Source organism: Cyprinus carpio, chromosome A2, assembly GCF_018340385.1.
Source record: "Cyprinus carpio isolate SPL01 chromosome A2, ASM1834038v1, whole genome shotgun sequence".
In the NCBI taxonomy this organism is placed as follows: Eukaryota; Metazoa; Chordata; class Actinopteri; order Cypriniformes; family Cyprinidae; genus Cyprinus; species Cyprinus carpio.
In genome coordinates, this window is record NC_056573.1 from 17256575 (window position 1) to 17284469 (window position 27895).

At 35.7% G+C, this 27895-nt stretch overlaps 1 protein-coding gene across 4 annotated transcripts in view; it reads left to right on the forward strand.

Moving 5' to 3' along the window:
* Positions 1-27895, forward strand: part of astn1 (astrotactin 1) — a 584917-nt gene that overhangs the window by 444822 nt on the left and 112200 nt on the right. The window contains exons 3-7 of one of the 4 annotated variants that reach the window (XM_042775911.1): positions 8761-9154; positions 11560-11709; positions 17358-17477; positions 19840-19986; positions 23327-23494. In XM_042775911.1, the coding sequence (XP_042631845.1) occupies positions 8761-9154; positions 11560-11709; positions 17358-17477; positions 19840-19986; positions 23327-23494 (979 nt within the window). Of the gene's footprint in view, positions 1-8760; positions 9155-11559; positions 11710-17357; positions 17508-19839; positions 19987-23326; positions 23495-27895 lie in introns of all 4 variants that reach the window. The other 3 variants (XM_042775908.1, XM_042775915.1, XM_042775923.1) reach the window with 3 other exon arrangements.

Here is a 27895-nt window from a genome sequence, read left to right on the forward strand (position 1 = left end):
ATCTATCTATCTACTCTTACTATCTAATCTATTCTATCTATCTATCTATCTATCTATCTATCTATATATATACACACACACACACACATACACACATATATATACACATACATATGACATATAGGCTACATTTATATACTTTTTTTTTTGGCTATATGAAGCTGATTTATTTACTTAGACAAAATTGATAATATTGTAAGTATTTTGAAAAAGGAAGTTGCTTCCTGAACTCAACAGCTACACTAAGTTCCAAAATGCTGACCCCTTTCTGAAATAGTTTCAGACATTACAATCCTCTTGTTTTGCCCAGTCCCATCCCAACTGTGGCATCTTTATAGGCAGGACCAGGATTCAAAGATGTAAACATCCTGAAAGCTCAAACTCCATTTTTATAAAACAGACCTGCTGGAGATTTGATTTTCTGCCCTGTTAGCAGCCATAAGAGGAAATGATATATCTTTGTGTTGAGCTCCTTCCCAAGGGCTCTAGGCTGCATGAATATAACCAATGGCTAAGAATGCTGGAAAGAGGGGCAAGCAATGTTAAAGGTGGTGAAAAATGAATCTCGAGGTTGACGCTCCTGGAATAGTTATTTCAGGTTACACTGCAATCTGAAACTCGCCGTTTTTTTTTTAATGCAGTTTACATGGACATTAAGATGAAAAGTCTATGAATATTTAGTACTACATATGCATCCTCTTAAATGCACAACCTCCCGTCAGTGCACTTGGTGGTCTTCACTGCACCCATGCACAGAAGAAAGGATGGTGATGATAATGGTGCACTAAATCATGTGTGCACTAATATTTGCATTATAATTGTAATATTATATTGGGGGGGTTATGGTTTGCGGCACGATGTATGATTAAAATACATCGTGTATACACTCACTAAACAAAGCGTGACAGCTTTTTTAGTGGTAATGAACACTCTTTGCAATCTTTCTAGTCTATGATCCATTTAAAATGTAGAACTTTGTTTTTCAGCCACACACACGTTGCAAAGTTTCGGGAATGACATCTGCATATTTATGTGGGATTGACTCTCGAAGTAGCAGTGATTGACACAATGATGACCAAAGCAATAGACGGGAGAAAATATGTTAAAATGGGCATTAAGACTATAACTTTAATTAACTATATTTAATTTATAGATCTAATACAGATGTAAACTGCTGTTTCTGTCAATGCTCCAGTGAAAAATACCACAAACCATACCATAAATAAATCCATGTAAGATTTTATATGGTCACATTATGTAATTATATATATAAATGTTTAATGTTTTAAACATTTATATATTACATCATTTTAACACCTAAATGTTTCAGAAGAGTATAGGGTACATGTTATATTTAAATCAGAAATCAAAGGATTGCTTTGTTGTGTTTATATGTATATATATAAAAAAAAGTTATGTCGATTTCCTGAACCTGTTCTTCACATTGCAGAGACGTCCAAGAAAATCCTTAGCCCGACGGTCAAATTTTGAACCTCATATCGACGTCCAAGGGACGTCGTAGTTTGGCGTCCAGATATGTACCGGATTTGCACATCGAGTAGACGTCAAGATATGGTCCAGACCGACCGACGCAATTTAGACTTGATCTGCACGTCGTATAGACGTCTCATGTTTGTTGGGTAGAGCACACTCGCTAATTTTAAAGGCATCCTCAATGATTATTTCTGGAACCTGTTAATACGCTTTTATTGCAAAACTATATACAAAAACAACAAAATACAAATGCACTTAATAAAACAATTGAATAAATGCATATTTATAAGTTAAGCACTTAACTAAAATAAGTAGGCTATTAATAAAATAAATAACTAGTGAAGGCTGACTATAATCAGCTTGCTTCCATTTAATGAGATAAGCCTACTCCTCATCTGAATTAGAAAAAAAAAATGCTTCTGGTCTTCAGTGATGCAAGAACGTTTGAGCATACACGTAATCTCTGAGCAAAAGCAGAGCCAATTCATAAAAGAACAATGTATATTTTAAAAGCACACATCCAGTTTTGTGTGAGTGAAGGAAATCCACTTGCGAGTGGAGATTCGTGCTCGCGCATTACATGGATCACGTAAACTTATGCGCTCTCGATATGTCAAATATCACGCTATAGAAACCGCCTAAAATTAAGTATAAGAAGAAGAAGAAAGCGGCCCTAGGCAGCTACACATGCCAGGATCCGCCACTACCAGATGAAGTTAGAAAGTTACTAAAAACAAGTCTATCGCAAGACATCTGGTGGGGGGGGGGTACCTGGGGTGGCCAGCCAAATTTCAGGGGGGGGGCGGTGCCACCCCTGGGCACCACGTAGACACGCCTCTGGCTGCCTGGGCAACATTTCTCATTTTCAAAGTCAAGAAGAATAAGAATTCTAAAATATCAAGAATAAGAAATATGCTAAAATAATTAAAACTAAATAAACTAAAACTAAATAAAATCTATGTAGACATATAATTTAACAAAACTAATAAAAATGACAAAAACACAAAAATTACTAAAACTTACTAAAATTGAAAGCAGGAAATCTATTTAAAAAATCTAACAAATATTGTAATAATATGTCAGTGAAAAAATAAAACAGTGACATACATGCACACTTTCCAATTTTTTTTTCTTTTGCTCTGGAGACTGTCCATGCTTGTACATGGATGTCAAAGATGGAGGAAATTTGCACCAAATAGCATTTAATGGAGGAAGTGTAATAAATAAGACAATAAAACATGGGAGTCTTGACCAGTTTAGTAAATCCCTTTTATGCCTGTGGGTTCTTCTTCACTAAACGCACTTAGAGTTTAAGTGCTTGATAATGCCTTGTTTTATGCCCACATGCACCCTTAAGCGGAAATGGCATTTCATCTTGCCTTTCTCATTTATTCTGCAAACGCCACCTAGATCAGATAAAGGCCCATCTGCAAAACTGTCCTACTATGACCCATCATTAATATTGGCCCGGTCCCTTGATTTCACAAAACACACACTCATGCAGAAATAAACAAGAAAAACAGAACTTTTGTCCTAAGAAATCACAGTTATTTATCATCCTCATACTTTCAGAGGAATAAAAAGTCAATGAGATTCTTAAACAAAAGATTGTGACGCACATTTTGCATTGATTTTACCGGTGGAGCAGGAGGTGATTTATCATGAAGAAATGCAGAACCATCATCCTCTGCATAGTTTTTCTTCAAAATTTTATTCATGTTCAGTTTAGTAAATACAACAAAGGCATAACATTTTTTTAAACAACTAACATTATTTAAATTATTCATTAATAATACAAATTCAGTCAGAAATATATTTTAAATGTAAATAAATTATTTAAAAAAAAAATTAAATTGAAATTCTACTATATCATGTTGTTTTTAACCACATGCTATGTTAATCTGAGTTCATTTGAATTAACAAACTATATATATATATATATATATATATATATATATTTTTTTTTTTTTTTTTTTTTTTTTTTTTGCCAAGGAAAATGACAAAATGCTCCAAAATATAATCTGTTTTGGGAACTGATGATTTACAGGACGTCTGTTTAAAATTGCTAAAGAATGCGACACCAATAATAGCATCACTTGTATCCGTTGGCTAATTCGATTAGGTCTCCTCGTGCTGCTAGGCTGTGATGTTTTATTTGGTCTTAATAGTTTTCCCTTCATAAAGAGATATCCCATCTGGTCTAATTTTAAGCCGTTTGTAACATGCAGCCTTTCATAATTTTCTCCGCAGTGAAGTTACATTTTGCTTGTTTGGCTAATTCAAAGTGATGGACCCAAAGGAAATCAAATAACACAAAACTAATTATCTATTGGATCTGGTGCTGTATGTGGCCACAATTTTGGTATGGTTTTTATCCAGCAGTCTTTAGCAGCATATGTAGATTATAATCATATTGTCTTGTAGCGACTAAAGAGGAACTTGTTTATCCACCCTCCCCCCCCCAATAATTAGTTATAATCATGGTCATAATTGTAAAATGCACAGACAACTAGTACTCCATATTGCATGTCTCTTTGAATTCATAATGATTTTTTTTTTATTTTCCCCGTAATTGGCCATCTACATCTGCACTACCAGAAAACTGATGTAATACCTTTGAAAGTGCTGATAATTTGTAATCAATGACTAACAATTTACTGCAGTTCCAGTTCTTTCTAAAACAAACACATGTTTTGGCTCAGCATGAATGATGTAAATAAGAATAGTTCCTCTTCAAGAACTCGAGCTGCATCAGAGGACATTTTGGGAACGCCCTTCAGCATGACCGGCCCTGAATCATGTGTGTAATCAGTCCAATGGATGGGCGAAACGTCATAGGCGGGTGACGTCAGAGACCAGGAAGCTTAAAAGCATGTGTGGCAAAGCCTTTTGGGGCATTTAGCCTTCTGTCTTTCAGCAAGCGCTCTGTGTGTGTCAGTCGCTATCTGTTTGTGAGTCTTATTTAGTATTGTTTGTCCACTGATAAGCTCCATTATGTCAAAGCTTCAGTCCAGACAAGTTTTGGGTGAGAGCAGGCAGCGTTCAGGCTCTGTGTTTTCCCTGCCCTTATTTAGTGTAGGCTGCGTTCAGGTTAGGTTTGTGTGTTGTCTTCTTGAGAGTGAAGCACGCAGAATCAGCTCTCGAGGGAGTTGACGGCTGTGATGGGAGTGTTTGTTACCGCTTTGCTTCACTCTCAGAAGGGTCTCTTTGAGGAGGGAGCCTTCACTGGCGTTTCTCGCGGTCCCAGTCCCACTTTCGCCGAGGCGGAGTGGTGGTTTTCAGGCTCTGTGTTTTTTTTGGGATTTGGTTGTAGGAATGTAGACGGGCAAGTCCCTATCTTCTTCTTTAACCACCAGATCCAGCAACCACTCTTGGGTTTTCGGAAACCTGCATTACGGTACTTTCCCCCCGGTGAGAGGGCACGACTATGCCTGTCTTTCTCTGAGGAGATTGATGTGGAGGGCGTCTATAAGCTCGCCAGTTGCACAAGCATCAGTTACACAAGCATATTATGCCTGATATTATAATGAGCAGCATTAATGAGGAGTGGAGCTCGCGTAGTCGGTTCTCGGGGGGCTGATTGTGCTTTCTCGCTGTTAAGCGCTCCGCTCTCGCCGGGCATGCTCCGAGTAGTGTGTCCGTGCGTGCGATCTTGCGGTTGTGGTCCCGCTGCTGCTGAGGCACGGTGGCGACTGAGGTCGTGGGGATTGCACATAATCTGGCGGATGGGTTGGAGACGGCTCGTCCTATTTCCACCCGTGTTCCCTAGATCTAGAACTCGTTCTCAAGGCTTGGAAGCCCGCGCTGCGGTTTCTTCCCTCTCTGATTGAGAGCTCGCTGCAGCGTTCATCTTTCTCTGAGGAGATTGATGTTGTTTGTGTGACTGAGTGGGGGAAAAAAAGTTGCGTGCTGACGAAGCAATGCGTATATTATGTTGATGCAGGGGCATCAGATATGGAGAATTTTGGCCAGACTCAGGTTGACCTGTTTGCGACTCGATAGATATCGCACTGTCCCCTCTGGTTCTCTCAAAAATTCTCAAAAGTTTAGAAGAGATCTCTCAGGATCTAAGGAGAAATATCTGAGCACAGTGTGTGACTTGTTGAGATCACTTCTAAACTTTTGAGTGGACAAATGTGAGAGATCCAGATTCTAGCTAAGGAGAAAAATCTGAGCACAGTGTGTGATGTTGTTGAGATCTCTTCTAAACATTTAAGGAGACAAATGTGAGAGATCCAGAGTCTCTAGCTAAGGAGAAATATCTGAGCACAGTGTGTAAAGTTGTTGAGATCTCTTCTAAAGCTTCAAAGAAGACCATTGTGAGAGTGTTAGAGTTTTTGTCTCAGGAGACAAGTTTGAGAAGCAGGAGACTCAAGCAAAAGTTTCCATTCAATCTTAAGGTAACCTAATTTCTGTCTAGGAGAACTATTTGAAATGGTAAAGAGATCTATTTTTATTTTATTTTTCTTCCCTCTGGTTAGCTTCAATGTCATTTATCTACACCATTTCAATCAAAGACAATACATGCATTGAAGTTGTTTTATGTAGACAGTGTTTTATTACACAGTGATTTAACAGAGGAAACCATAACCTATATTTACATACAGTACATGCAAAAAAGGACTGAACAACACAAAATTTTAATACTAAACAAAGCAAAAGCAAAAGCAAAAAAAAAAAAAAAAAAAAAACACTGGGACACTAGTGTTACATACCGTGAGACAAAAAAGAGATCTCCCATATTTCTCACACGTTTCTCTCCCATTGTCATTTTGGATTCTAGTCTTTCAAAACTTTCTCATGTTTCAGTTGTGTCTTCTTTTATTTCTTCTAAGGATTTTTAGGAGAAAACATCTGAGACACCGTTGAGACTAAAATGAGAAATACACGAGAATCACAACTAAGTCTCCTGAGGTTAGAAAGAGCAACCACTGATCAATAAAATATTCCAATAATGGAGTCTTGATAGAGATTGCAGCAAGACAATAAAGAGATATTCTATGTTTCTTCCACCACATTCTCTGTTTTGACTTTTTTTTCTCAAATATTTATCATGTCTCATTTATGTCTACTTCCATTTCTCCTAAGAAATTTTAGGAGAAACAGCTGAAATGCTGTTGATACTAAAATGAGAGATATATGAGAAGCTCATTTAAGTCTCCTGAGCTTAGCAAAAGCAACCACTGAGCAGTATTTTTTTCCTATGGGTGTCCTCATCTCATATATGAAAAACCTGTGAGCAGAGGTGTCAAGTAACAAAATACAAATACTTTATTACCTTACTTAAATAGAAATTTTGGGTATCTATACTTTACTGGAGTAATTATTTTTCAGCTGACTTTTTACTTATACTCCTTACATTTTCACGCAATTATCTGTACTTTCTTCTCCTTACATTTTAAAAATAGGTTCGTTACTGCTATTTCATTTCACCTTGTTTTCATTCCGGCTTGTCATCATTCAAAAAAACAAACAAAAAAAAAACCGAAGTGAATTTGATTGTGGTTGGATGAGAAGTATAAACATATAGCCTACCATTCCGACACCCTATTGGTTTGTACGCGATCCATCGCACCTGCACATGACACAAATCACATCACACTCCAGCAAGGACATAGCCAGTGTTGGGTTCATTTATCAAAAAAATATATTTCTTAAAAGTTATTATTTCTCACTACTGGCTCATTTATCAAATGGGTGCTTTCTCTTCTTCCTCCGAAAATTAAGCTACTGTAGATAGTTCGGTAGCGAGGCGTTTGAATAAATTAGCGTTTGCGATTGACAGCGCGATTGACAATGTTGTGATAAGTAGGCTATACCAACACTTGACATAGCAGACATATGTAGCGAATACAGGAAGCTATCAATCAAGAAGGTATTAGGATTATGAGTTATTTTTCATTTTTATTTTTTGATTAATCACTTGAATTAATCATTAATTTTGACAGCACTAATGTTTATTGTATATAGACAACCATTCATTAAAGGTTATTGATGACATGCCTCTGAAGTTTGACTTTTTGCACCTTTACGATACTTATAGGCAACTAGTCATCATATCTCTAGTTCTTTAATGCATTTGCATTGTACTAAAGTGCGTTCATTTTCAATGGGCATATATGCGGCTGAAACAGATAGCCTAGTGCATCCCAAATTTTTCAACATGAACATTTTAACATAACATTATAGTCATTATGGCCTATGGCCTTTAGAAAAATGTTTTTTGAGGAGGTGGGGTAGTGCACAATAGGCCCCTAAGCTTTTGTTCTTAATGGGATTTTTTTCCTTACGTTACTTTTACTTTTATGCTTTAAGTAGTTTTGAAACCAGTACTTTTACACTTTTACTTGAGTAAAAAGCTTGAGTTGATACTTCAACTTCTACAAAAGTCTTTTTAAACCCTAGTATCTATACTTCTACTTGAGTAAATGTGAATACTTTTGACACCAGTGCCTGCGAGTCACATACCTGCTCATTTGTGTAAAGTAACCTTGTTGACAAGTTTGGGTGAGTAAGGGCAAGAAGTCCTGTAGATGGTGATATTGCTTCTTTTGTAGCAGATATAAACTGCTGCAGAAAAAGTTAGGTGCCATGTGAAATGTAACAAGTAATTTCATTAGTCATCACAAATGTAGTGGAGTAAAGCGTACTTTACATACTTATTCATGTAGTACAGTACTTATTCAATGTCAGAAGTGACAAAAACACTTTTTTCACTTTTCACTTTTTTTTTATTGTAAATACAAAGAGGCTGTAAACGCTGACTTGTGAGTAGATGAGTTTAACTGTTCAGTGTGATGATGGCTGTTGACCCTGACAACCTCTGTAGTACCATTTAGCCACTTGTTAGCAGCTGCCTTTTTCAAGTAAAAGCTTTAAAAAACAAAAGGGGGTATTACTGATGTATTTTATGTCATAGAAAATATATTGAGCTTGTGTTAACCAAAAAAAAAACCCATTGACTTCAGGAGGAAGTGCTAAAATGTGAATTCATCAGCACTGCAGCATTCAATACCTGAATCAGTTTGACACACATTATAAATCCTCTTATATAATTTTGGATGGAATTATTTGATTAGTATTAATAGTTAATTGTGGATTGAGTAATCTGGGCAAATGCACAATGTTCTTCAATCCTCTGGTTTCTCTTGAAAAACCTTTTATCTTTTTGTACCAAGAATTGCAGTGGAGTATCTTATTATTCTCTTAATAAATTTGCCTGTCTTCCATGTTCCGTCCTCCCTCCCATTTTCTCTGTCTCTGTAGGGTGGTATGATTGCTCTTCTGTTATCCATCCTGTGCTTGGTGTTGATCCTGTACACTCGTAGACGCTGGTGTAAACGTCGCCGTGTACCTCAGCCACAAAAGAGCGCTAGTGCTGAAGCAGCCAATGAGATTCACTACATCCCCTCTGTGCTGATGGGTGGACAGGCCCGGGAAAGTTTGAGAAATTCGCGTGGGCAGGGTCACAATTCCAGTGGCACCCTCAGCATCCGTGAGACTCCGATCTTGGATGGGTACGAGTATGATATTACAGACCTACGCCACCACCTGCAGCGGGAGTGCATGAATGGCGGTGAGGACTTCACCAGTCAGGTGACACGTACGCTTGACTCACTTCAAGGGTGCAATGACAAAGCTGCCATGGATCTCACTCCAGGTATGTGAGCCCACAGCACACAGATCTTTGAAAAATTCTGAGTCAAAGAGATAGTTCACAAAAAAACAAACAAACAAACAAACAAACAAAAAAAGTAAATAATACAATAAAATAAAATTAATTCATTCACCATAATGTTGTTTCAAATGTGTGAATGTGCACTGGCTGTTGTGAAATAAATCTTCACCAGTGATTTATTCAGATTCACTGTATTTCTTTAGATGACACACACTAGTGTTTGAAAGTTTGGGGTCGGTAGGATTTATTTATTTATTTATTTATTTGATGTTTCTGCTCACCAAGTCTTTATTTGGTCAGAAATGCAGTAAAGCATTAATTTTGTAAAATATTATTATTTAAAATAGATTTTTTTTATTATTATTTAAAATAAATTTGAATATAGTTTATATATAATTATATAATTATAATCATTATGATTTTAATTATTATATTTATTACTGTGATGGAAAAGCTGAATTTTCAGCAGCTGTTACTCCAGTCTTCAGTGTCACATGATCTTTCAGAAGTCATTCTAATATGATGATTTACTGATTGCTCAAGAAACATTAATATCAATGTTGAAAACAGTTGTCCTACGCAATATTTTTGTTGAAACCATGATAGATTTTTTTTTTTTAATTCTCTGATCAATAGAAAGTTCAAAAGAACAGCACTTATCTTAAATAGAAATGTTTTGTAACATTATGCATGTATTTATTCACTTTCTGAATAAAAGTATTAATTTGTAAAAAAATAAATAAATAAATAAATAAATAACTAAATAAATAAATAAAATAATTTGAAAATCGTTATGATTCGCACGAGTATTCATGGCATAGTAAACTGGATCAACCGATTCACTGAAGATATCTTGTGGACGTGCCAAAGAGTGGGTGGATGTCATGATTTTATCATGATCTTTTTCTCACACAAAGCTATGGCTTCAGAAGATTTGGAATATATCACACAAGTATATAAACCACTTTTATAATGAATCTTATGGTGCTTTCACATCCTCTTGAATGCTTCAGTGTCCATTTGTTGTAATTGCATGTTAAAGAGCAACCAGCAAAGTGCCTCCTTTTGTGTTATATGAAAGAAAGTCATACAACGTTGGAATGACATGAGAGGAAGTAAATTATATAATTTTAATTTTTGAGTGACATACCCTTTTAACATGCCCAACTTTATTTGGGCTATAAAATTGTCAATAAAACCTCAGACAGTAACCTTAATCATTTTAATAGCATGCTTTAATCATTCACTAAATTAATTCACACTCCTAATTCAGTGTTTTGATTTAGTGCCTAATTTCAGAGATATATAAACAACTTGGCAACCAGGCCTTGAATTCAAAAGTGAATGAATATGATCAAAGCATGTTGAAGTTCTTTCTACATTTAATTTAAATATTAATAATATAAAATAATAGCTATTAAAAAAATAAAATAAATAAAAATCTTCAGAAATAGTTTTTTTTTTTTTTCCCCTGTGTGTCATGAACGTTGATTTAACAACGTTTTTACATCCACACAACTGTGAGATTTAAAATTGCATTTGCTAAGCACATCATTTGCACATTGCTGGCCCTGAAAATATTTATTTCACCTCGAGAGCTCAAGAGTCAGCAGCAGAGCTCGCCTTTTCGATATGTGGCTGCGAGTGAGAAAGCCTGGGTTAAATGGGAGCTCTAGAAATTGGATAAAACCTATATCAAAACAGCTTTAGAGAGGAAATCAACATGACATATTCATTTATTTAGCTAGCTAAAGCCATTTTTTTTTTTACCAGAAAAATATCAAAGTAATAATGCTATATATTCCTGCTAAGCAAAACTGCTTATTTGGCCGTGGGTTCACGGCACCCATGGCACCCATTTAAGCTCTGCTATAGTCAAGAATAGAGGCAAGTCACATGACCAGACCTGAGTCTGTGCCAGACTTGCCTTGTACATTCGACACAAAGAATTTGGAATGGCCACCCCTTATCAGATGTGAAATGATGTTGATGTTTGCCTTGAAGAGTAGCCCATTATAAAGACCCCTAAAAAGCTTTGCAGGAGGGGAGCGATGTAATGCTGTCACAGTAATTTGCCTAATACAATAAAAACCCTGCAGTGCCAGTTGTCTTTGTTGTGCAATTTACTCATTATGAAGGGGCATACTAACTACAGGGGATGGCGATATTGCATAATGGTGAATGACGGAATGTCATATCCTGAATGGCTGGGCTGTGAAGGCTTTTAGTTAACATAACCCTGAAAATACTTCACATAGACCACTTGGTGTTGTCCTTCTGAATGATACGCGTTTACATAAAGTGTCTCCACATGCCCTTGGTGGACTGTTATTTGCCACTCATCTGTCTGCCTCTCTTCATCCCTAATTGTAACCTTTTTCTATCAGGGCACGATAGTACAAAACTGTCCCTAATGAGCAAGTACAAGGATAACATCATAGCTACCAGTCCTGTCAACAGCAACCACCAGCAAAACACGCTGCTCCCACACAACACCTCCACCAACCAGCGCAAGCGTCTGTCCAGCAAAACGCACGGTGAGTCTGGGTATCAGGGGTTAAGCTGTTCCTGTAACCGGTTTGCCATCCATGGTTCGGTATATTGTTGTTCTGTTGTTTTATGTCATGTAGCTAGCTGATTAGCCTGCTTGCTTAGCCTATACACTATTCAAGTCACTTATATTACACATAACTGCAGCAATCTTTATTGCAATTACACTACCATTTTTGTAAAAATACAGTAAAAACAATCAAAATGCACAAATAAACCAAATTCTGTAATATTGTGAAATAGTATTACAATTTAAATAAACTATATTCTATTTTAATACATTTTAAAAAGTACTTGATTCCAATGAAGGCAAAGCTGATTGTTCAGCAGTCATTACTCCAGCAGTCATTACTCCAGTCTTCAGTGTCATCCTTCATTCTAATATGCTGATTTGGTGCTCAAGAAACATTTCGAAATAAAACTGTTAAAACAGTGCTGCTTATATTTTTGTGAAAACTTTTCAGAAATCTTTGATAAATACAAAACTTACACAGCACGCAACATTTATTTGAAATAGATGTTTTGTTTTTTTTTGTAACAAAAATGTCTGTACTGTCACTTTTGCAATTTAATGCATTCTTGCTGAACCAAAGTATTAATTTCTTTAAAAAATAAATAAATTAATAAATCGTACTGCCCCCAAACCTTGGAATTGTAGTGTATGTTTGGGCATCATACACAGACACACACATTTTTCTTTTTATTGGCATTAATCGAACTGTACTGAAACCGTGACCACAGAACCATAATAAAGACAGAACCTTAAGAAATCTGAGCCATTACACCCAAGCTGAATATCCCCTTCCATCTACACAGATCTCATTCCAACCACGTCTATCTCTGTAATCATAACCACACACAAATATTTGTCTTCCACTCTCTTTGCTATCCCATTGCTGGTTTGATCAGGCCACCAAAAACTATGATTTGATGAGGTGTTCATATGCTTTTGTGTTGTGCTTTCGATATTGGTTTTTGGTGGTGGTTTTTAGGGAAACATGCCTATAAATATAATTTACTATAAAAGACTAATTCCTTTCTCTTAGATTTACTTTGAGCACTAATAGCAGATGTCCAGTGAAGTGTTTTCCTTGAGGAAGAATCTGATTTCCTAGCTGGGCAAATATTTGACTCTCTGCTCATGCTTTAATGCTTCATTACCTCAGTCCAGCAGACGTACGGCCTCTCTCTGACCTTCAGACCAGCCTTTTTTAATACCCAATGCACTTGGATTGTGCATTCACTGTGTATGAATATAAAAATGTAAAGGTGCACTCAGGAATTCTTGCCTCATTAAAAAGCTTTACAGAAATGAATATTATTATTTATTATTTATTTATTTTTTTGCACTCCCAAGAAGACTTCAGTCCTATCTAATAAAGGCTGGTGATATTATGATCAGTCGAATGCTACTCACTCTATCTCAGATTTTTCTCTCTCATTATAGGACACTTTCACAGCCTACATAATAAAGTACCCATGGCACAGTACATTTTATACTCACACAGGCTGCATTTATTTGACCAAAAATACTGAAATATTGTGCAATATTATTATAATTTAAAATAATTTAATTTTATATTTAAATATATTTAAAAATGTAATTTATTCCTCTGAGGGCAAAGCTTAATTTTCAGCTGCCAGAAATCATTCTAAAATGCTGATTTGGTGCTCATTTTTGATATATATTTGTATTTTGTATATAATATTTTTGTAGAAACTGTGATGCATTTTTTTCAGGATTCTTCAATGAATAGAATGTTCAAAAGAACAGCATTTATTTAAAGATAGAAACTTTTGTGACATTATAAATGTCTCTACTCTCACTGTTTTTCAATTTAATCCATCCTTGCTGATTAAAAGTATGTATTTCCTTCAAACATCAAGAATGGCATGTCTGTCAACACAACTCAAAAACATACTGTCTGTGTATAGTTTAAGTAATAGTTACAGTATTTTTAACTGAGAACTGCTGATTTCTTTTAACAATGCCATAGAGTTGTGGGTGTACCGATTATTATGTAGAAATAATCTTCTAAATATCTCAACTTTTTAAATCGTTATTTATGTAGGCGTATTGTGTATTACCAATCCACTAATTCCACTATGCATGATTTTGTCTCTAAGGGTTTGAATCTGACTTTTGGGTTACTGGCCTCTTAAAGCTCTTTCTGACAACTCCAAAATAGCAACTCCAGATTTCCATAGCTTTTCATATTCATACTGATATTGCCCTGTTTGTATTATTATTTTTTTATTATTATTTATTGCGTGATATATGTTCCTCTTGTCTGTCTTTTTATAATGAACCTTGTATCACTGTTCATGAGCGAGCTCTCAGAGCAATCCACGAACACGAAAGCTGCTAAAGGCTATGTTTAGACACCCGTTCACATCGCTGGAGGAGAACGTGTGTGAGTGCACAGATTCTCTCAAGTTCTTCTTTTTTTTTTCTCAGTCACACCTGCCTCTGTCACCTCATCTATTTTTAACCCTAATTTTTCATTAGACAAATTAAAACTGTTGCTCTCGGCATTAAATGTTTTTTTTTTCTGCTATCTCTAGGTCAACTTTATTGGGATAGGTGTTTGTAATTCACCTTTACTCATTTTGAGATCATTCTGGTGACACTGTGATTCCAAGACCTTGCAAATGATTGAGTTCTACCACTCTGATTGGCTGTACAAAATAACTTTTTTGTTGTAGGAGCCATGTGCACCAGCACTGCATGCTGAGAAGCTGCTGGTGCTCCGTGTTGAATATTTAAACAAGCTCATCTTTTATTCTCCACAGAATCAATCGGCCTTTGCACCTTTGGCCCCTGCCTAATTGTGGAGGCTAGCGCACAATCCTTACCTGCTCTGTGAGGTTTACAGCTAATTCCTTTGAAGGTGCTTCTTTTGTTCTCATTTGTTACGAAGACAGAAAGAGGCTTTGGCGTGGTGTGTGTCATTTCGAAATGGTTGTTAGCGTTTGAAGTCTTAAATGCCAGGTGTTTCATCAGCTTTTTGTTAGATTTTCACTATATAATCAAGCTGAGACACTTTTACTGTTGTGCTCTTAAGGCATTTCGGAACAAAAGGGTTGAATTCACTAAACTGATGCATGGTATTTAAGCACAAAAGCCTGGAGTCTATTAATCCAGCTTTCAGTTTAACCATGCACTAAATGCCTTTAAATGTAAATATATGTACATTGGCAGTCAGATTTTGGAATAATTAAAATTGAAAACAGTTGTGTTGCTTTAGATTCTTGTGGAAACAATGCAATTCTAGTATTTAAAAGTTTTAGGGTAAAAAAATCTCACAATAAAGAAAGAAAGAACTATTTTTATTCAGCAAAGCAGCATTGAATTGGTCAAAAGTGACAGTAAAGTGATTTATAATGTTACAAAAGATTTCTATATCAAATAAATGTGGTTCTTTTGGATTTTAAATTAATCAAAGAATCTTGAAAAGGGCATTACAACTGTTTTCAGCATTAAGACAGCATTAATACATTATTTTCAGCATTAATAAGAATATTACTGTAGCAGTAAATCGGCATATTAGAATGATTTCTAGAAGATCATGTCACACTGAAGACTGGAGTAATAATGCTGAAAATTCAGCTTTGCCATAGGAATAAATAACATTTAAAAATATATTGAAATAGAAAACAGTTATTTTAGACTGTAATAATATTTAACAATATTGTTGTTTTTACTGTATTTTTTTATCGCTTGGTTACCACAAGTGTTTGTTTCTTTAGTGCAAACACGTCTCTTATTTTGAGTTTTCCATTTAAAAACAAAAATAATAATAAATAAATAAATTATATAAGCATAACGTTACCTTATTCTCATAATTATTTTTCTAAATAGGGTTGCAGAAACAATGCAGACAGCGCATACAAATAAACCCCATAATTAGCAATTCCTAGTGAATCTTTCCAAAATGTTTACTGTAAAATCATTTTGACAGTGTAGATGTTTTTAGAAGACATTTTGAGGACAAGTGGCTTGTCACATTGTTTTTTGTTATTTTTTCATCCATCTTTGCACTTATGAAACATCTGATTTGTTATTCAATATCACTGTATTGCAGTGATGTGCTAAAATAATAATAATTACTTTCAGAGCTGTGCTCTTTTAAGACTTGTGATTTCACTGTAGGACCAAACAACTCCTGCTGTTCTCGTGACCTGCCTGTGTCTTGTTTGCATCACAGCTTTGAATATTTCATGAGTTGTTTATGGCGGTATGGAATTATATTGTAAAAGTAAGCTTCGTTTGGTTCATTCCATACAGCTGGCTCATCTATAAATGATAATTGTTTGATTCTCTTCTGCACCAGAGAAGATGTTTTTAATGGATAGCCACACTGTTGTGTGAATACGGAGTATAACTCAAACATTATTTTTCATCATCACGAGTCGGTCTAATCCACGGGTCAGTGCGCTCATGCATCTCTTCCTCACGCGGTGCATAATGAAAGTGTTTGTCTAGCTCTGATGCGTAAATTGTGTCTTTTGTGCACTGCGAAAAAAGAGCCCAAGGAAGCGTGCATCTCTTATCTCAGTCACACTCCTTACCTCCTGTTCATTACTTATATTTACCCAATGCTCTTCTGAGAGGAGAAGCACATCTCACAGAACGACAGTTACTGTATGGGAACTGGCTTATTATCTGTATGTCACATTGGTGTGTGCTATGTGTGATGTACAGTATGTTTGCAATTATACAGTTTCTAATGTGTTTTATATATCATTTACGTGCTTTGTAAACCTTATAGTATAAGCGTTTTGTGTCAAACAGTATTATATTTATAATATTATGTAAATATTTTCCCCTGTTGTATTTTGAATTATCATTGTATGTCATACATTGCATCGTTTCATTTTTGTATATAAACAAATTTTGATTTTTTTTTTTTTTTAAAGAAAGTACTACATTTATTTAGCAAGGATTTTTTCAAGAGTGTTTTTAATCCAAAATAATAATAATAATAATAAAACTAATAAACAAATAAAAAATATTGGTGAGCATAAGTGACTTCTTCTTCAGTAAAACTTCTTACTGTCCCCAAATTTTCAATTTTGAACAATAGTGTGAAGTGCCTTAACAATTCAAACTTAAATAGCATACATTTTTGCTGTGGTTTTGCTGCATTATCTGTAAGATTTTCCTTCATTAAAAGATACAAATTACTTTCCAATTTGATATTTCTAATGAATCTGTTGTTTGTGGTTTGTAGCTCTTTATAATTACTTTCTGTATTAATCAATAATGCTAGATGAGTAAACAAAGGGATTGGCAATTACACACACACACACAAATCTGCTGTCACATTTGTTTAATTTCAAAACCTCAGAATGGCATTGTGTTTGTAAATGTTCTTCTATGTCTTAGGTAAAATCATTATTTTCTTTTCAAACTGACTTTGAAATAATCTAATATTTAATTGGATAGTCAGTTAATAATTAATGTTGATGGTTTTTCTTTTTGGGATCAGCATCATTTCTGTCTACATTGTTTAAGGTTATTTTACATGCAGAATAACTTGAAGGTTTGTCTAAAAACTTTACAGTGGGCCTACACATTTTTGTTTTGGTTTGATGAATTAGTTGATGAATGGTTTTTGTGTGAATTCTACAGCGGGTTCAACTTTCCTGAACCCGGACGGTGACTCTGGGACAGAGGCGGACAGTGAGCCGCAGCTGACCTTCTACACCGATCCAAACCGCAGCCGCCGTCGCAGCCGAGGTATGAGAAACGGTAACGTCAACACTGCGTGGGGCTCCGGGGGTAAGGAGGACTTCCACACCATCGCATGGTTTCAATCTGCACCGCCTGATTGTGGCCATTTGGTGTTCATGTCACACTTTGTTCAGAAACCAAGCAAAGTGTTAGTTGTGAAGCAGCTGCCTTACAACTATCTCACCGATTGAGGCATGTCGTCACATGTGAGATTTGCCATTGCAGTTGAACACTGTGTTAAAACGACTTACAGGAAAGCATAAATGCTTAACTTTTTTTTTTTTTTTTTTTTTTACTGTCCTCCAAATTGGACTGAGGTTCCCTGAGCAATTTTTGTGTTTGCTAAGAGAATTCTTCAGAGCCTCTTTGTAGACTCCATGGACCTTCTCTGAAATGAATGATGACTAAACGCACGCTTATAAGTATTTAAGGACCTTAAGCTTAGCAGCTTCATCTGTAGACCACTATTCAACATTAAGCATAGCAAATGTGTGTATGTTAAACGCTAAGAGAGCGTATGACAAACCTGTTGGACAGTACTGTCAGACACTAATGGTTAGAGTCTGTCTAAAACTCCTGTATTGTCCCCTGAGGAGCGCTACATTGTGTTCTGAAGAGTCCAGACTGAATGCAAAGCTCCCTAAACTCTTGAGGAGCTGCCACTTGAAAGGCAACTAACAGACAATCACTTTGCTTTAATACTTTCTCCCTCTAATTAACAAACGCTTAAACCCTGTACTTGTCAAAAACACTACAAGTCAGCTGTAGCAACAACACCTTTAATTGGACTTAAGTTAATAATAGACATGGCTTGTCGCATTTTTTCCCTAGATCGCTGCGGGAAACTTATGATTGGGTGAGAGCAGTTTGTTGATTTTGATAGACATCTTTGCATACGTTTTTGTATAATAAATAAAAATAAAAAATGGTGTTAATATGTAATGTCTTATTTGAGTGAAGTGAAGGTATAGTAATCTATAATTTGCTGTGCCAATTATTTTTATCTTATAAATCTCTTATAGAACTCTATGTTATAATAATATAATATAAGTAGCAATAATTTAAAATAAAAGTATAATATTACTTTTAAGTACTATATTGATATATACATATACATACTTATGCTTCTAACCCCTACCTAAATACTAAATGCTGGCATTTATATCTTCATAGTTCTCATAATACTTACAGAAAGGATGGAGGCCAGGGGACAAAAAGCCAGATTATATTCTTATCTAAAATAAATTATTTTAAAGTAGTTTTGCTGTAATTAGTCCTTGAAAATGTGGTCCTCAGTAGAGGACCAAGTCCGGTATGTTTCACCTACTGTACGTCAAACTGACAGAATGTGAAAGCACCACTTCCTGTAGTATAAATCAATACATAACTGATGAATACGCAATAACATAAGAAGCATAAAGCAGTGTTTTAGATTTCAAGATATGCCCACAGTCTTTTGTAAGCATTTGTATATATTTCTGGCAGATGCATGCAAATGTTTGAATCAATGCTTTCCATTTTCTTTTGATCATGTGTCTTTCATTTCTTCAAACGTCAACCTTCTGGTTTCAGATAACATCCATATCTAAGATGATGATATCTTAAGTATCTAATCTTTAATATCACAAAATGGGAGATCTTCCTTTTGTAGTTGATGTGCTGCAATGCTAAGCGTCTACACGGATGTCATTTGTAACTCCTTTGTGACTCCTTTTTCATATGCTGCATATAATCAGTTTAAATATGTTGTTGTCAGTTGTATTTAGACTTTTGTCATCATATATATATGTATCATCTGATTTCCTCTCATATGTATATCATTTCTGTTTCCAGTTGCCGCATGCTATTGTCCATGTTTATTCTGAGATGTTATTAACAGAGTTTTAAATGTCACTTGTGTTAATGAGCTACTGTAGATGACAATATCTGATCATCAGTATTGTGTCCTCATACATTGTGAATGGATGTGTTTTGTCATATTGTGTGTTGATATAGTACAGTGTCGTGTGCCTTTATTTTACATGTAACAGATGTACAGGGCAGCACTACACCAAACCAGTTTGGCTGTATTCCAAAAAAAAAAAATGGTCTAAAACAACACTTTTTCAGATTTTGCCATTTGCAGTATTCAGCATAAAAGAAGCAGGCTTCAAAAGGTAAAGCGTTATCTCTCCGCTGCTCTATTTGTGCCAAAGCTGCCGCTGCTCCCAGAGTTTGGCTGGCTGGTTTGATCCAGTGCTCCTTTCATGGACCACCAACCCTGATGTGGGCTGTTTTTTAACTGCCTCCCTTGTGCCTTTCCAAGGTACACATAAAAATGTGAACTTTCCAGTCTTGTAGCATCGTTCTTTTATTGCTTTCTCTCTTTCTTTCTCTCTAGGTTCCCCACGGAGCCCTATCAACAAGACCACCCTGACTTTGATCAGCGTGGTGAGCTGTGTGATCGGCCTGGTCTGTGCGTCTCATCTCTCTTGTAGCCTCAACGTCAGAGTCATACTCCACGTTCCAGAGCACCTCATTGCAGACGGTAATCTCACCACCTGCTCTGCTTCCTGTCTGGCCCCTGAGCAGCAGGGTTCCTCGGCCCCCCGTCTACCCCTCACAACTTCTACTGTATTAAAGCAAATGTCATGCCGACTCTCGCTCTGTCTCTAGTGAAAAGCCAAACAAATGTGTGCTGAAAGCATCAAAGAACAATCAGAAGCGAACGCATAGTCTCTAGTTGAGTTTCAAATCATGTACTGGGCTATACACCATGTACTTGCACTGTACACTATGTACAATCTAGTGAATGCATTTTTAAAGAGTCTCAAATGAAAGACTAACGTTATTTTTAATTTTGACAGAAGATTTTCAGACAAACATTTTGCCTCATTTGGTGTTGCTGTTCACTTTAGCATGTTAGGTAACTTGAGATGATTATTATCCAAATTATTATGAAAGCCCCACTTTCACGACAAATTCCTATAAAAAATGTAATTGAATGAGGCAATATATTTGTAGATATAAAAATGTTAGAATATAGGGTGCAACAGGGCACCAGACCAAATGGCACATATGATATTATTTCTCTCTAAACCATTAGAATGGCACAAAAACTCACCGCAGCACTTTACTACACCTCCGTGTTTCATTATGCACTTGGATATTTGTTTGATCCTTGAAGTGATTGCGATCATCAACACAAAGTCAATTCTGCATTAAGTTGATCTGATATTTAATGTTTTTTTTGTTTGTTTGTTTGTTTGTTTTGTTTGTTTTGTTTTTTTTTTGTTTTGTTTTTTTGTGTTATATGAGAATTGTTAAAATAACCAAACCTATTTAAAACCATTGTGGAGACATTGTTAATGATGTTCAACATTTCCTCTATTAATGGGGCTATTAGTCTTTAATTAATGGGACTATTAGTCTTTATTAATAGGGCTATTAGTCTATTAATTAGGCTATTAGTGTTCTATGGTCAGACAAATCAAAATTTGAAGTTCTTTTTGGAAAACTGGGACGCCATGTCATACGGACTAAAGAGGACAAGGAAAACCCAGCACTCAGTTCAGAAGCCTGCATCTCTGATTGTATGGGGTTGCATGAGTGCGTGTGGCATGGGCAGCTTACAAATCTGGAAAGGCACCATCAATGCTGAAAGGTACAGTATATCCAAGTTCTAGAACAACATATGCTCCCATCCAGATGTCGTCTCTTTCAGGGAAGACCTTGAATTTTCTAACATAATAATGCCAGACCACATACTGCATCAATTACAACATCATGGCTGCGTAGAAGAAGGATCCGGGTACCGAAATGGCCAGCCTGCAGTCCAGATCTTTCACCCTTAGAAAACATTTGGCACATCATAAAGCGGAAGATGCAACAAAGACGACCTAAGACAGTTGAGCAACTAGAAGCCTGTATTAGATAAGAATGGGACAACATTCCTATTCCTAAACTTGAGCAACTTGTCTCCTCAGTCCCCAGACGTTTGTTATAAAAAGAAGAGGGGATGCCACACAGTGGTAAACATGGCCTTGTCCCAAATTTTTTGAGATGCGTTGATGCCATGAAATTTAAAATCAACTTATTTTTCCCTTAAAATGATACATTTTCTCAGTTTAAACATTTGATATGTCATCTGTTGTATTCTGAAAATATTGAAATTTGAAACTTCTATATCATTGAACTCTGTTTTTATTCACAATTTGTGCAGTGTCCCAACTTTTTTGGAATCGGGTTTGTAAATGTTACTTATCCAAACAACCTTTAACCCTACAATTCATATTTTTAGGTTAAATAAAACTATAAACAACCTAACAAAACATGAAAACCTGTTCACTAAAACTAGAGTTTAAATAACAATTTTGCTTCAAAAGTGACTCGAATCGAAATGAACCATTATTGAACCATCAGTACACGAATCACTGAATCCATACAGACTGATTCAATTGAGAGTTTGAATGGGAGAAAAGACTATTGATTGATTATTTCCTTAGCCAGCTTGTCTGTGTGTGAGAGATGAGAAAACTGTGATGTACGGTAGCATTTTGTCAAGCTACACTGCTACTTGAGTAACAGTGACTGGAAAAGTACTAGCTACTAGCTAAAAGTAGCTAGTGACTGGAAAAAGCAACATTATTTTGAAAACAACTGAGCTGTTGTCACGCTATTAATTAGTACAATATATTTTTTTTTCTTTTTTTTTTAATTTAGTAGCGCTACTTTGAGTTAGTTACACCCTAGAACTGCACTCCCAGAAACACACATGTACCCAACTGTAAACAACAAATAGCCGCTTTCCCCAAGGGTCCTCTGTTTGTGCTTTGGACCTAAGTTATGTTTGTGTTGGATGAGCTTGTTATTGAATTTCAATGTTGCACCTGCAGTCCAAGACTACAGGCCTCTCTCTCTCTCTCTTACTCTCTTTTCTCTTTTCTCTTGCTCTTCCTCTCTATCTTCCTTTCAGCTCATTGGCATTTCAGCTGTCAGTTCTAGAGTTTGGGTGATATGATGGATTATAACTGACTTTGCTCATCTGTCATTTTTTCTTTCATGCAGAGCTCTTTTCTATGGGGTCTGGTGCTTTAGGGTAGATTAACATTCACATAGATGTCTAAGTGGAAGAAATCTGAAAAGAGGAGACTTGAAGGATTCACAGTTCGCCTTTTGAATTGTAAAAATCAGATTTAAGATGTGTCTATAACTGTCTAACAGTATTACAGGGTAAAACTTGATGTCAAAGCAGATCTGATAAGACTTGATTTTTTGAAGAATGAATTCCGTTCTATGTGGCTTTCATGGTTTTGAAATATTCAGAGGGATAATTCAGAATACATCACACTGTCCATTGAGATGTTTTATCATTACTGTTCTATCTTATCCACAGCTGTGCCTGACATATTAAACATAGAAAAATGCATACAATGCATACAATTTCAGCTATAAGGATTTTGCTTTGCTTTAAAAAGTCCAAAACAGTTTTATGCATAACAGTTGTGGGGTAAAAACAATCATGCTGCTTAAACACTCTTTCTTGAGTCTCTTAAGTATACTGTTGATTTGACGCACAAATCATATAGCGAACAATTAGAGTGGTTTCGGTTAACAAATCAGCTGAATAAATGAATCAGTAATTCACTTATAACACACAAAAAGATGAAAACCAGGTGAAACAGTCACTTTAGCCAATCAGTGAATGAATCTTAACATTTTTTTTGTACCACAGTTACATATAGAGTCTATTTGTAGCTTTCAGTTTATGTTTCATATTATGAACACCAACAAAAATTGGCTGTTTATGTTACTGTGGTCATTTCAGAGTTCACTAATTGATTTGATGTAACTTTTAACAGATGTCCTCTCTGATTCTTCTCTTTCAGGCTCCAGATTTGTTCTGCTTCAGGGCAGCCAGATGGATGCATCTGATTGGCTGAACCCAGCCCAGGTGCTGCTGTACTACCAGCAGAATGCCAGTGGCCCCTGGGTCAATGATCTGTGTGGCCGCCGTCTCTTGGACCCCTGTGAGCACCAATGTGACCCAGATACAGGTACAACACCACCCTGACATGATTCTGTACTTCACACAGCTCATGTAGAAAGTCTGACACCAGGAGCAACACACACTCTGAGGGACATACTTAGGATAGTTCATCTGAGAATCAGAAAAGTCATCTCAAAATCATCACAAAAGTCACCTTCATGTCTTCTAAACTTTTTTTTTCCTCTGTGGAATACAAGAGAAGATATTTTGTAAAATGTTGTATTTTTGTCCATACAATGAAAACCAGTGGAGTACAATGTTGTTTTGGTCCCCACTGATTTTATTGTACAAAAGTTGAAACATTCTTCACATTCTTATTTTGTGTTCCACAGATGAAAGAAATTCACAATGGTTTAAAATGACATGTGAGTTTCATGTTTGAGTGAACTATCAATTTGCACAATTTTTTTTTTTTTTTTTGTCTTTGCCTAATTAATCATAAAATAATCTTTTTTCTCCCCACCCCTTCGCCCTAGTGAATGAATGTCCTTCCCCTCCACTGTGTAAAATCAATGTGTTCACTGAACTGCAGTTGTAACACAGCCTTCTTTAAAGAGCAGGAGGGACAGGAGAGAGAGGCTTAGCTCTGATTCATATGTCGTTTCATTTGCAGATTTCTCTGAAGGTGTCTCTCTTGAGTGAACAGTATTAAGTAATGAAAGCTTAATTGAGCGAGAGCTGTGAGGACAGTAATGCTTGGCAATGAATCTTTGTAATGTAAGACTTGGGTTTATACAGCTTGAGTGACCTGGATATATATATATATATATATATATATATATATATATATATATATATATATATATATATATATATATCTATTTTTTTTTTTTTTTTTTTTTTTTTTTTCTTGGCTGAGACATAAATTAGGCAAAGCACAGATCAAATAGAATGCCTTAACTTCAGGATATTCTGAGCCAGGGATTCATTCATTTTCTAGGTTATACTTGATTAGATCCAGGAACGTTGAGTTATATGTTAACCCTCCAGATGAACTTAGACCATCTAAGATCTTTACAGTTTGCTTATAATGTGCTTTCTGAATGCAAAATGGTCCAGTTTCACTTTGTCTTCACTTTCATTTAATTTCACCATATAAAGCTAATGTCATGCACTTACTCTTATACAGTTTGTGGGCAGTTTTAGAAAAAGTGCAACAAAGGTAATGTGATTCATGACTAGTCAACACAGACTAGCGGCAGAATTGCACATAATTAGTTATTGCATATTGCACATACTGTAAGTTTGACTTGCATATTGTAATTTGTATGTTAGTGTCATTTAATTTGCAAATTTTCGCAGGAATATCTTTACTGTGTGCCACAAGGACAGTTGTGTTTAGACAATAGGGCCGTCTTGGCTTAATGGTTAGAGAGTTGGACTTGTAACCCAAAGGTTGTGGGTTTGAGTCTTGGTACCAGCAGGGATTGTAGGTGCGGGGCAGTGAATGAACAGCACTCTCTTCCACCCTCAATACCATGACTGAGGTGAGACCCTTGAGCAAGAATCCCCCAACTGCTGTATGTGTGCACTTGGATGGGTTAAATGCAGAGCACAAATTCCAAGTATGGGACACCATACTTGGCTACGTCACGTCATATTTACTGTATAGAACAATATTTATTGCTATACAAATAAATACCACAGAAGACTGCAACTTTGTTAGCTGAGATTGATCTTTTCAGTTTTATAGTTGTTTCAGTCATGCAAAACATAGTCAACAGACACACAGTTACATCAAAATGAATAGAAATACATTCACATTATAGCTATTTTCCCAATCATCTGCAGCAGGAATCAGTCCAATGTTGTAATCATTCATCCTGTTTGCATCCATAACTAAAAAGAGGAGCTTCACTGGAAAAGTGCATCTTCCAACCCTAAATGAATCAAAGTTGGACCGCTGGGAACTTGCCTTGCTTTCCTCAGAATGAAATCTAAAGCATGAGGCCTTGGTACTGCCACTGTTCAATAATTGCATTGTGCTGTCGGTGTGGGGGGTGAGGGGATAGACTTCGTGGCGGAGGATATTCATGGGAAACTGTAAGACTGTCTCAATCAAACAGGAGAGGGAGATACTGATTAAAGCTGGGATGTGTAGCGACAATAACTGGAGTTGTGTGCACTTTAAAAAAGATTGTGAATCAGAGGCACAGAGGATGTGTAAAAGCCGAGATGAGAATCGGACTGATAACAGGCCTCTCGGAGACCCTTTTCACCTCCCTCATTCCCATCAGGCTTCAGGGGACATTTATTAAACAAGAATACATGATGTTGTGTCTCAGGCTACCTGATCCTTGCACTTTCATTTCCTTAATTTGACTAAATAATAGATCCCCTACAGATGCTGTCTGTGGTTGCGGAAAGAGAGGAATTACTTGGGACTTAAAAACTTCATTAATAAGTAATTCCACATAGTCACTTTCTCTGTCTAAATCCAATAGTAGTGATTTTTTTTTAACACTGGAGAAGTCAGCAGTATTTTGTATAGGGCACTTAAAGCCAACATATACTTTGTTTGCCTTTACCCATAATAGGTAAGTTAGTATTCGATAGATTGGACAAAGTTGTTGAAATAATTAGTTTTAGTTTTTTACATGCTGAAATGCCGAAGAATAGTTGAACATGAACAAAGTGTATTTATTAATTAATTTATTTATTTGGACAGCATTTGCTGTATTTGAAAAAGTTAATTTGTATTTCTGGACAAATTAATTTAATATATAGATTTAACAAATAAAGTGCTTAGAAAAATAGGATGTACTGTCAAGTTAATGCAAAATAAAAAATTTCCAGATATCTCAATCAAAATATATAGCTGCCTAGTCTTCATGCACCCAGGTATATAAAAAAAATGAACAATAATACATTTACTTTATAGGCATTTCTCTGGTATTGCACGTTGTTCACCTTTTTCACATGATAGGTTGATGTTAAATTGACTGGTAAAAAGTATTTAAAAAATTCATTCTGGATATTATATGCTAAAATGCAGAAGGGTAGTTGGATATACATGTGTTGTTGTTCTTTTATGTTAAAAATTATAAATTTCATCACCATGTTTTGGAACCGACATGCACAATAATGAATTATAATTAAAGATTTGCAAAACAGTTCAGATGGAGTACAGCATGTCACCATGCAGGACCGCAGTACAGTTTCAAGGTATTAAGTGATTTTGACATGTTGTTCCCATATGCTGTGTACATATAAATAAGTAAAGTTTTGACGGTTTTTTTTATGCTTTTTAATGCTTCAAATCTCTTTCTGTCATGTAGAGATGTAACACCCCAGGAAATAAATTAATGAACATTGGAGTAGGTCCACATACAATTTTGATTTTAACAGCTTAAAAGTTTGACTTTTTTTTTTTTTTTTTAATACTTCCTGTTGGGTTCTTAATTAGCAACATTTGCAACGATACCAAAGAGAATGCCCCCCCAGCCCCCGCCCCCCCCCCCCCCCAAAAAAAAAGACAAACATCTACAATGCTCAATAAATAGTAGGCTATAAATGATAGAGTATGGGTTTTGACCTCTTATGCCTTACTCTGTATAGGAACAAATCTGCTTCTGCATATATTCTGTCAAGTCAAGTCTGCTTTATTATCAATTCTTCCACATTTACAGCATATATGAAGAGATAAATTAACAAGGTATGTATTTCTTATGCATACACTACTGGCTGAGCGCCTGCTGGATATCCTCAATGATCAGTCAATCACAAAGCCACTGGGTACGTTTCCTGGCAAAATTGTAATTTACCACCCAGAGTCATAAAGGCTCCCTGCATCTCATTTGAATTGATAAAAATGCTATTATTACCTACGGTACAAGTTTAATTTCAGTTTTACAAATTACCTTGGCAAAGCTAAAACAGTTAACTATGGAAATAATTGCAGTGCTAGACCTTATTCTTGGCCTGCCAAAATGTGCTAATGATCAATAATAGATCAAATAAAGTGTTTATGACCGACACACACACACACACACACACACACACACACACACACACACACACACACACACACACACACACACACACACACATATGTATATATATATATGATTTTTATGCATACATATACTGTATATGCATTTATTAAAACAGAAATACTGTGAAATAATATTACAATTTAAAGTAATTTTCTATTTTAATATATTTTAAATGTAATTTATTCCTGCAATGACAAAGCTGATTTTTCAGCAGCCACTACTCTAGTCTTCAGTGTCACATGATCCATCAGAAATCGTTTTAATATGCTTATTTCTTACTATTATCATTTTTAAAACAGTTGTGCTGCTTAATATTGTTGTGGAAGCTGGATTCTGTGATGAATAGAAAGTTCAAAAGAACAGCATTTATTGAAATAGAAATATTTTGTATGTAATTTTGTAAATGTCTTTAC